This window comes from Drosophila yakuba, chromosome 2R (genome assembly GCF_016746365.2).
Source record: "Drosophila yakuba strain Tai18E2 chromosome 2R, Prin_Dyak_Tai18E2_2.1, whole genome shotgun sequence".
NCBI classification, from domain to species: domain Eukaryota; kingdom Metazoa; phylum Arthropoda; class Insecta; order Diptera; family Drosophilidae; genus Drosophila; species Drosophila yakuba.
The window spans coordinates 10,190,197-10,201,268 of record NC_052528.2 but is presented as its reverse complement, the minus strand read 5'-3'; the positions used below and the strand labels follow the sequence as shown (position 1 = coordinate 10,201,268).

At 48.3% G+C, this 11,072-nt stretch overlaps 1 protein-coding gene across 3 annotated transcripts in view; it reads right to left on the bottom strand.

Moving 5' to 3' along the window:
* Positions 1–221: 221 nt before the first annotated feature.
* LOC6529945 (low-density lipoprotein receptor-related protein 6) overlaps positions 222–11,072 on the bottom strand; it is a 32,852-nt gene continuing 22,001 nt past the window's right edge. For 2 of the 3 annotated variants that reach the window (XM_039372621.2, XM_039372622.2), the window contains exons 3-7: positions 2,846–5,835; positions 2,626–2,783; positions 2,294–2,563; positions 1,606–2,230; positions 222–1,545 (exon numbers count right to left, since the gene is read on the bottom strand). In XM_039372621.2, coding sequence (XP_039228555.1) covers positions 745–1,545; positions 1,606–2,230; positions 2,294–2,563; positions 2,626–2,783; positions 2,846–5,835 — 4,844 coding nt within the window. In that variant the 3' untranslated portion in view covers positions 222–744. Of the gene's footprint in view, positions 1,546–1,605; positions 2,231–2,289; positions 2,564–2,625; positions 2,784–2,845; positions 5,836–11,072 lie in introns of those variants that run through there. The other variant, XM_039372623.1, reaches the window with a different exon arrangement.

The following is an 11,072-nucleotide window of genomic DNA, read 5'->3' as shown; positions in this document are numbered from 1 at the left end:
TTTAAAAATATGGTTTGTTACATTTTACGTTCACTAAAATTAACTATAAATATGAATTTACTTCAATTTGTTTATTGCAAAGACCTACGTCGTATGAATAACTAACTATTCATTTGTATTATCTATGAATAAATGATATAGGAGAATTAAAGATTAAACAAAAAACACACGTATTAATGAGGCACTTTTTGGTGTTTATAACAATTAAGAAGACAGTTGAATTAGTCGCATATTCGTCAATATTGCTTCGTAATATAGTTATCTATTTACACTTTTAAACTAAATATTAAACTAAGTCTAGGTGTTAAATGCATTTAAATTAAAATTGCGTATTTAGGTTTTAACCATTTGTGAATTTTCTGTCAGGTTTCGGAAAATTTGGCACACGGAATTTCAAAAGACTCACTTATCGAACATTACATCATTTAGACCTAAGGTAATTGCTAATAATCTGCAGTCTATTGTTGCGTATGGTAGCTGCAAAGCGTTGTACTGCATTCTATTTCGGGCTATCTGGCAAAATGAAACTTAACGAGATCGAATAAGTCCTTCAGGCATGGACGCTCTCTCTAAGCTATGATTAAAATTAGTTAAAGCCTTAAATGACCAATTAAACTCACATACATATTTACAAATCAGTTGTAGCAATTAGAATTGGGAAAATAAAAAGTTCATAAAACGAAAAGCTTTGCAAAGAAGTGATATGTTGCTCCTTCTCTCAATTTACATGTAACTCTCAAAATGTTACGTAAATCCACGACTGGGCGACTGTACTGGTGATGGCGGGGGCGGGAGCGGCGAGAAGTACGTGGAGCTCCGCGACGACGGCGATGGCGGGCAGGAGGATTCCGGCACAATGCGCACATCGCTGTGGTAATGGGAGCGTGGTGTCGGCGGCGGCGGATACGGCTCACTATCGTAGCCATATTGCAAGCATGCGGCTGCCGAACTGGAAGAATGCTTTGTGGCTCCCCCATTACTGTTATTGCTGTTCGATTTGCTCGTATAATTCGAGTCAGACTCATCACAAATGTCAGTGGAGCAGGGCGTGGGTGGTGGAGGCTGATTGATGATCTTGTAGTGCCTGTACGGACGACGCGATCTGGTTGCCGGCGACGGTGGTGGATTGATCGGATATGCCACCATACTGCTACCATTCGTCGTTGAGCTCGAAGCGCCTGTGATATGATTGCGATCGTAGGAGTTCATGCTGTTGCGCGAGTTCAGTGTAGACATGCGTACTGCATCCGCCACGGAAGCGATTTTGGAAACTCTTTGAGATTTGCTCAGCGTCGAGGGCGACAATGGATCAGTGGCCTGATCATCCTTCGGCTCCGTCCGACTCTTTCCGATCCGCGTGCGGCAGAACTGCAGCAAATATACAATCGAAAATATGGTGATCATGGTAGCGCCGATCAAAATCATAAAGGCCCGTTTGTCGGTAGCGGGAGCCATGCGGCGCTGAAGGCAGATATCCGAGGATTCATCGGCTCCGTCGGCGCAGTTCTCCCAGCCATCACAGAGCAAGGCGGCCGAGATGCAGAGCTAAAAGATTTAAAAATCAGTTAAAACAATTCAACGGCTGTTGGTAAATGAGAAACTTACCTTATTAATGGGACACTGGAACTCCCCTGGCCGTTTGCAACAATCCGCTTCATCATGACCGTTGGCACAATTTGTGGTGCCATCGCACACCAGCGACTTGTCGATGCACTCGCCCGACTGACAGCTAAACTGATCTGCCCGGCAAGTGGGACAACCCACCTCGTCTGACTTGTCCGGACAATCTTTCTGTCCGTCACAGCGCCAGGAGGCGGGGATGCAGTCTTTGTTCACGTCGCTGATTCCCGATACGGGAGCCGCGCATGTAAAGTGATCCGGACCACAGGCGGGAAAAGCGCCGCAGTTCTCCTTGTCCTCCAGCAGCATAAGATGCTTTGGGCAGGAGCAGACGTCGCGGGTACGAGCAATTCCTTCGCCGCTGGCAATGCAGATGTGGGAGCACTTGGTTCGGCTGTGCATGCACGTGTGGTTTCGCAGCACTTTCGGATCCGGTGTCCAAACGGCCCGGATGTCGGTGATCTGAGGTAGGCGCTGCAGTTCAGCAGATCGTCTTTCGCCATTGACCGTAATCCGTTCTACACCGGTTTTGTCATCTAGCCAGTAGACAAAGCCACCCAAGGCGGCGATGTTGATCACTTGCGAAATGTGCATAGAAACAAGTGTTTTTCTAGGTAAAAAAAAAAACATATAAGATAATTCCAAAATGTGTACAATTTACTTTCAAACTTACTTGTTCTTCCCGTTGATGTCAATGGCATCTATTCGCTTGCCATGTGCATAGTAAATCATATCGGACTGCTGATCCAAAGCTAAGGCAGTTACGCCCTCCAGTTTGTAAGCCAGCTCCACGCGCTCATTGCCGTCAACTCGGGCACGTATTATAGCCTGATGGCTACCTACATCTGTCCAGAAGAGCAGGCGCTTCATGGCATGCACTGCAATGTTGCGAGGCTTCTCTGAATCTCCCGTGTCGATGACGCCAACGGATTCGCCCAGGAAACTTCAATTACATAATATTATTAGCCCTTATTCGTTACTATAATGGGTTTATTTAATATTTACCTGGTGACGTTGATACTGTTTGACTGGGAGCAAGTCCAGAAGAGTAGGCGCCCAATTATGTCGATGGCCAGGTCAAAAGGCTGGCCGGAATTAGCCAATAAGCTGACTTTTGTTCCGTTGGCAAGTGATCGTTTGATGCTGTGACTCCTGCCCTCAATCTAGGTTTGTAAATATGCAATGGTTAAAGTGATTTCTTCAATAAGCTAATCCTTAAGCTTACCCAATATATATGATGAGTGATGGGATCGTAGTCCACAGCACGAATATTCTTGCCAGAGACGGGCAGTGGAATGTTTGGGCAATCCGTTGTGTTCGGCAGCAATCGCCCAAAGCTGTTCCTTTGGCTGAAGATAATGTAGTTTCTCGGGGGAATACAGGAGACGCCGTCCTTGGCCAACTGGTAGTGGGTGGGGCAGGCGCAGGTCATGCCCCGTCTTCCGGGCTGAGACAAGCAGAGATGTGAACAACCTCCATTGTTCACCTTGCACGGATTAACACCTGTCTGGCGCTTATCGTTGAACACCAGCAGCGAGGTAATGTACGTCATGCCCGAGTGCACCAGGCTGCGATTCTGACCCGTGGCCTTGTGCACTCGCTCGATGTCCCCAGTGTTCCAGTCGCTCCAGTACACATAGTCCTGGTACAAGGACACCGCATACGGCTCATCCATATCGCTGCCAACCAGAATCTGCCGCCTCTTACCATCCCAATCAGCACTTTCGATTTTAGCTGGCCGCGATTGGGTTGCCCAATACAGTCGTCTTGTCTCCTGGTCGAAGGTTAGGCCGGCGGCATGATTGGCACCCGCTACGATGGTCTGCAAGTCAGATCCGTCCATGGCCGCTCTGCGAATTGAGTCTGTCGGCGATTCCGTCCAGTACATGTAACCGCGTCGCGGTTCCAGGACCAGGGAACGTGGCTCCTCCACACCTTTCCAGAGGAGCACCCGCCGACTGCTGCCATCTAAGCGAGCCACTTCAATGCGACGCGCTTCTGCATCTGACCAGTAAATATTATTGGCCAACCAATCGACGGCGATGCCATCGGGACCAATCAGACCGGAGTCCACAATCCGCTGAACGTACGAACCATTCAAAAATGCTCGGAAGATGCATTTGCTCTTCTGATCTGTCCAGTAAATCCTTCGCTCAGCCACCGAAACATCCAGGGCATGTGCATCCCGCACATCCTTGAACGGTATCCTCTCGTCATTGTGGTTACCCTCGTTGTACTCGATAGAAATCCGACCAATGTGCTCCTGGCGCGAGAACAGCAGAAATGCAGCTGGCACCACACATGTTCGCTTGTCGTTGGCCAGTTCGTAATCGATGGCACACCGGCAGACATAATCCCTGGGACGATTCAAGCAGAGATGCGAGCATCCTCCATTGCGCACCGCACAAGCATTGTGTCCCCTCACTTCCCGCAACCGTGTCACCTTAAGACCCATCAAATCCGGATACTGATCAACAACCACTATCCGATTGTTGCCTGTAATCTTGTGGGCGCGATCTATCGAGCGACGTTGCCAGTCCGTCCAGTATAGGTAGTCATCCAGGATGCTCAGGCCAAACAGATGCTTCAGATTGTCGCTGATTACCACACGGCGGCCAGACCCATCCATGTTGGCCACCTCGATCTTGTCCGTCTTGCCATCGCACCAGTAGATGGCCTTGGCCTCAATATCCAAGGCAATGCCATTCGGCCAGCCCAGATTCTCGGAGACCAGAACCACACGCTCGGATCCATCCAGAGAAGCACGCTCTACCTTGGGCTTGCGCTCGTTCCAGTCGCTCCAGAACATCCAGCCCAGCGAGGGAGCCACTGCAATGGCTCTCGGCTCCTCCAAATGCTCATAGATCAACACTTTTCTCGCCGTACCGTCCAGGCGGCAAACCTCTATTCGATCCGTCACCGTATCCGTCCAGTAGAGATTGCGAGCCAGCCAGTCCAGTGCCAAACCATCGGGATGCCTGACCTCGGAGGTCACAAAGTCGGTCACTCCGGTGCCATCGGCATGAGCTCTTTTGATCGTGTACGTCTCCACATCGGACCAATAGATATGCTCCTCCACTGGATCGTAATCGATGGCTATTGCGTACTTAACCTTTCCCAAAGGCAGCGGGAATATGGTGTAATCGGGTGAATCCAGGGATATCTTGCTAATCTGCGTTCGCTGCACAATGAACATCATCTCCTGAGACCCATTGGCACAGGTATTTGCCGAGATTAGCTTCACACCGGTGGGACAGGCGCAACTAAATCCTTGCGAGTTTGTAGCCAGCAGGCAGAGATGTGAGCAATTTCCATTGTTGTGAGCACAGGGATTATCCTCATAAGGCTGCAGTGAGGGATCCCATGCTCTGACAGAGTTCGGTGCCTTGGGCGTGTCTATAAGCTCCTTTAGTTCGAGGGTTTGCAGGTCCAGGGCATTCAGGGAGCCCCTCTGCCAATCCGTCCAGTACAAACGATCATCGAAGAAGGTCAAGCTAAAGGGATACTTCAGGTTGTTGACTATCGTTCGCCGACTGCTTCCATCTAATCTCATCACGTCGATGAAATGGTGCTTGCCATCTGTCCAGTAGATGAGCTCGTTCTTTAGGTCCACAGCCAATCCGTTGGGCCAGAACACATGCTCCTTGACCAAAGTCATGCGGGACAGTGGATCCCCGTCCATGCTGGCTCGCTCAATCTTGGGGTACTCCCCCCAATCCGTCCAGATGAGCAATTTGCGTGCGGGAACCACGGCCACAGCTCGCGGCTGATCCAGATCCGTCCAGAACAGCACCTTTTGGTAGCGACCATCCAGCGTGGCCACCTCAATGCGGTTCTTTTCGCCATCCGTCCAGTAGATCTTGTCCGTATACCAGTCGATGGCCAGGCCCTCGGGCTTGTCCAGACCCGTGGATATCACAGTTTGCTTGGGCGCCCGCAACAGCGGCTGCAGTGCCGAGGAGTTGGTTTGCGCACACTCAATGATCTCCCGGCCGGAATCCGTCCAGCAGACCAGGTTCTTTGCGTAGTAGAAATCGATGGCCATCGCCTCGGCCAGATCCCTAACGATCACGTCGATCTGAGGTCCGCCCGTGGGCCTCGTGATGTTCGCCACCTGGATGTCGTGGCGCGTGGTGAAGAGCAGGGTGGCCGGCGTGTTGACAAACGCACTGGCTGGCGGGCTGGCTATCAGGGATGAGGAGCTGGGCATATGAACTGCAAGTAAGTGGGAGAATAATAACCGGGTTAGTGGAAAACTAATGCAGTATTTATGATTTAAACGGATTAAGAAGCTATGAACACATTGTACTCGCATTTATTTTAGGAATTTCTAGCGTTTTGGTTTAGAGGAATTCTGAGCAACTTTTAATTAACAAATGCAGTATTCAGACCATCGCAGGAGGTGAAGTGGCAGCTGGGTATTAAATAAGCAACAAGGTTCGCCGGCTCGAGTGGTTAACAATATGGCAGAGCCGGAATTGTTGCCGTAGTAAATGGTAAATGCAATCGCAACTATACGCCCAGGCAGTTCTTTGTTAACCATTTATGTGCATGGGCATGTGGATGTGGATATGGATGTGGATGTGCCTGAGCATGGGCACATGTGGGTAAGTGAGTGAGTAAGTGAGTGGGTGGGTGGAACAGGCCAAGTTCGGCGGGTGGGTGGCTGCAGCACTCCAAGCTTCTGTTCGCTGCAGCGCTGATCTAATTGCGTATGAATAAGCTCATGGAGGTGCAGCATGTGGAACAAATTTCAGCTGGCTGCCTGCTGCACTGCCACTAAAATAAACATGGACTGCGTAACTTTAACGGGCTGTTACACATAATATTAATTAGAATTTGTTTAATAGCAGTGGTAGTGTTGTGCAACAACAGGTTGGAAAGCTATTAAAAACCGTATGCAGATTGGTTTGGCTTGTATGACTTGTTATTTGAAAAGCTATAAAATGGAATAAGAGTTACTACCCCATTGAATATTTTAGCCATTCAAGTATCTGCACTAGAGCATTCTTAAGATAGGTCCACTTTCAGTTGCAAAATGTTGACCCACAAGGCAACAGGAGCTGCGCGGAAAGCAATGCCCCCAAATCCCCCGATCCCGTCCATCATCCGGCCTGCCAGCGCGTCAGGCATTTGCAATATTTATGCAACCAGGCAGAGGAGCGGAGGAGCAGAGCAGCTGGCTCTCGAGTAATCCATCAAGCACCGTGGGCATTTGGCGAATGGGGTGGAGAGGTGGGAAACTGGCGTGGAGGACCGAAAACAAAAATGGTGACATTTTGCAAAGTGGGTTGGTTGCTTGCTTGGTTGCCTGCTCATACGCCATCAAGCGTGCACACACGCCCACTTTTCCGCCCGCTTTTCAGCCCCATTCCGCCCATCGCCTGGTAGTTGGCCCCGGGTGGAGCAACAGGATTTATATGCCAAGTGTGCAAATGCAACAATATTTGCATGCAAACATCCGTACAGCGACCATATGTATATGCATATGTACTATATGCGAGTGGGCAAGTGTTTGCCTAGCTGTTCTGGAATGGTTCGATAATAGTGCTAATGCGGCAATCCTATATCATTATGTTCGGAAGTAATGTGCACCGTAATCCCTGGATGCTGACAATGGAAATGCGTTGCGGCCAGATGACGCTGCTGTTCGGTTGATCCGCACGGCACTTAACTGCAAATCCTACAATTTTATTCACATTTTTTATGCTCCTCCGCAGACGGCAGTGAAGCGTTAAGAAATCAACATCATTACCAACAAAAACAAAAACAGAAAAAAAACATCATCAACATCTACAGCAGCAGGAGCAACAAAAACAACATCAGCAGACATGCTCATCAAGTCGAGTACCAAGCCATGAAGCGAAGTCCCCCAAACAACCATCTCGTTTTCCTCTGCACCAAGCGAAAAAATATGGAGAAAATTCCAACTTGTATAAGGTTTCCCAAAGAAAATAATCTAAGTCCCTGTTATGTAACCCCTAAAGCAGCTTACAAGCTGCTGCAGCAAACCAAACGATTTCCCAGCTTAAAAGCTACATTTCTTCAGATGATAGGGCTACAAAAGGAATCACTTTTATGTTAGCTGGTTGTAAAATCGCTTGATAAAGCCTTGGAAATACCCAGGTCCATTAAGCTATTTTTTTATTTCATTGGCTTTGGCTTTGTTAAATCAAATGCTGTATAATGCATACCTTTTCGTGCAGTGCAGGCACACACACTCGACCGAAATTGAAATGCAGACGCAGCCAGAGATGGAACCGTGGCGTAACCCGTTGATTCCTCCTGCCTGCACTTCATTCAAACTTGGGAAAATATTTTAATTATTAATGTATACAACTGGGTTCGGGTCGGGACAAGAGGCTCCAGTGGGAGCAGGAGTGCCAGTCGGATACCAGACCCCAGATCCCAGATGCCAGATGGGAATGGAAGCGGGCGATGGGAAACAGCCAGGAGCAGCCAAGGGTATTGAAATGGGCAACGGATGCTCATGTGAATGATGCGGCTCGACGATTGGCACTGCCTCTGACCGGGAGGGGGTGCCAGTGCCTTCCGCCCTCCAATGGCTTGTGGCAAAATGGCATAATTCGGATGACCGAGTCGACAATTTGAACGCGACGTCAGCACATGGCGACCCTCATGGTCCAGGTGAGTTGGTTCTACTACTGGCACCACTGGCACCTCCACCCAGCAGGCAGCAACAACTGCACTTAAATGCTAAATGAGTGCAAGTGCTGTTATTGTTAGCCAACTGGAGCGGGGCGGGATCTCGGGAAACTCAGCGAATCCGGCGGATAGTGGGCATCGGGGATATGGTGCAGTAAACTTTAAGTGAGCTCTACAGGAGGAGGAAGTGGTGGAGTATGGGGGAGGTGCAAGAGCAGGATGCTGCCACTCCATCCGCATCCCGGCACTGGCAACACTCGAGTCCTGCTGCCACCAAAATGGGTGGCAGCTAGCCGCACTAGTTGCAACGGAAGTTGCAGCTATTTAAATGTGTTGAAGAGCCTGGCCCGGCTAAATAGGCAGCCGGCAGAATGGCAGAACAGTTCACCAGTTGGCTGCCAGGATGCCAGGATGCCGGGCATCCATCTAGTCAACCATCCGTACGCTATGCCACTGCTCATGCCACAGCTCTGCTCCATCGCTGTGGTTTTTGTTCCTCGCATTTTGCATGCGCTCATTGTTGTACTTGTTGTTGGCTAAGGACGAAGTGCACCGAGGACTTTGAGGCTACACTGGGGGAATCACTAATCAGGTACCTATAGCATCTCGTAAAAGATATATGCAGTTTAAAGTACATGCATATTGCTCAAGGTGACTTGAGTGAAGCAGGTGCGATATCGTGATGATTTCTATGATGAGTCGTGTTCGATTAAATCTTTAGCAATTTCTCTGTTATTATACTAATCATAGTTTGCGATGAAGTGCAGTAATTTTCAGGAAAATCAATTATTACAGTCGCATCCCCGATTTCTTGCACTGCGCTGTAGGGACTCACTGCCACGCTCCATAATTAATTTCGCCCATGAATAATTTTTAATTAAATGTGCAGGAGGAGCAGAAGCAAAAAAGCTGCACTAAAATAGCATTGAAGGGAGCAATGTGCCCTGGTGTTTGTCATAGCCTTTTTTCCCCAACTGCCAAACTAAAGAAAGAGAGAGCTGGATAGCTGGGAATTCTGCATGGCATTCATAACAAAATTTAACAAAATAAATAAATAACTAAACCACGGCAGCCATCCCGCAACTCCAAGTGAGCAGAAGCCGTTGTCAGTCTTGCAAGCCACATTGAAAGTCCCATTGAAAGCCGCATCATCCATCCAGCATCCGGGATCCGGGAGACGTGAAATGCAGCTACTTAAGGTAACAAAGTTTTCAAGAGCCCCCTGATGAGAAGGAACTGTACGTGCATAAACGAGGCTGTTATCAACTGTCGTCCATTAGGCGTTCGCCACATCTCACAACTCACATCTCACAACTCAACATACATACATCATGCTGGATGGAGAATGCTGGATGTTGGATGTTGGATGCTGAGGTGCCGGCTGAATGCTCAATAAATTATATATGTAACATGCTTTTTATCAATTACTCGCACCTTCACCAGCAGCCAGACGACAGACGACAAGCTGCAGCAATGTCCATGGCAAATTGCGGGACAAAACGTGAAGTTGGATACGAGATGGTGAGCAGGCAAAGAGTTGAGGCCGGCCCATGAAGACCAGGGCAAAACCAGGGAAAGACCAGACCTGGCCAGACGACGTTGCCAACGATCTGAGACTGGGACTGGGACTGGTACTGTGAAAACTTCGTTGGCAGCAAATGCAATTCCAGCCAGTAAATGGAGACGGCAGCTATCCGAGTCCAAAGGCGTTAACAAGTGTGGCAGCGAAAGAGGAGCTGGCCAGCTCTGGGCTCCTGAAACCTTTCCATTAGGTTCGCCCTGCCTCCGTTTTCAGAGCACAGTCAAGCCTCTGCAGCGCGGACTTGCTCTGTACAAAAGTGATTTTTAGTTTAGAAATATTTATTTGCATAAGATATATCGTTTTAAAATGATGCTACATATATATTTCAGCAAGTTAAGTTTTAAAATCTTGAATTTATTTTTAAATAATTTAGCATTTCGAAAACATTTCTTTTAGTGTATATGACGAGATTTTACGTTCTCGAGGAAGTACTCTTTTATTTAATTTTATAATTACAAGACTCTAGCCCATCATTTGCATCACAGTCTGCTGGCTTTTTCCACATCCTCAATCACTGAGCCAGCTGCATAATATTCACAACTTATTCATTGTTTCGTCAATCAGGCGTTGACATGCCAGTTCCGCCCTAATGGCCAACAAACTGAGCAACAGGAGGAGCACTCGTAGCACTGGAAAAGACGAGGAAGCAAAAGCGAATTCAAAGGCGAAGGCGATGGCGAAGGAGGAGCACCTGCCACGAAAGCCAGCCAAAGTTATTCAAGCAAAACTCCTCGAACACACAAAAAAGCCAAAGCCAGAACCAAAACCAAAACCAAAGCCGAACAAAGCCAACGAAAGAAAGCAATTTTGTGAAAATTTAAGATGTGTTGCGGGCAAACTTTGGCCTCCATCCCGACCATCATCTCCATCTCCATACCCTCCGTGTTCTGTGCATTTTACATACAACACGATGGAAACATGAGAACAACAAGCCCACGAAAAAAGGTAGAGATAAAAATGCGAAGATACCAGAGGAGACCCAGACCACGTCTGGGATCCAAACAGCCAAGCCAACCAACCATCCGGACCCAGGAGTTCACTCATTTAAATTATCAACACGAAGAGGGAAGCAGGAATGGATGCAAGATGTTCTAGAGGAGCGGAGAATCCTCCAGCGAATCCACTTAACTTCAAGTTAACACATATGCTTGGTTGCCTGCGTACGATAATAATAATCATGGTACCCATGATCACCTTGATGATG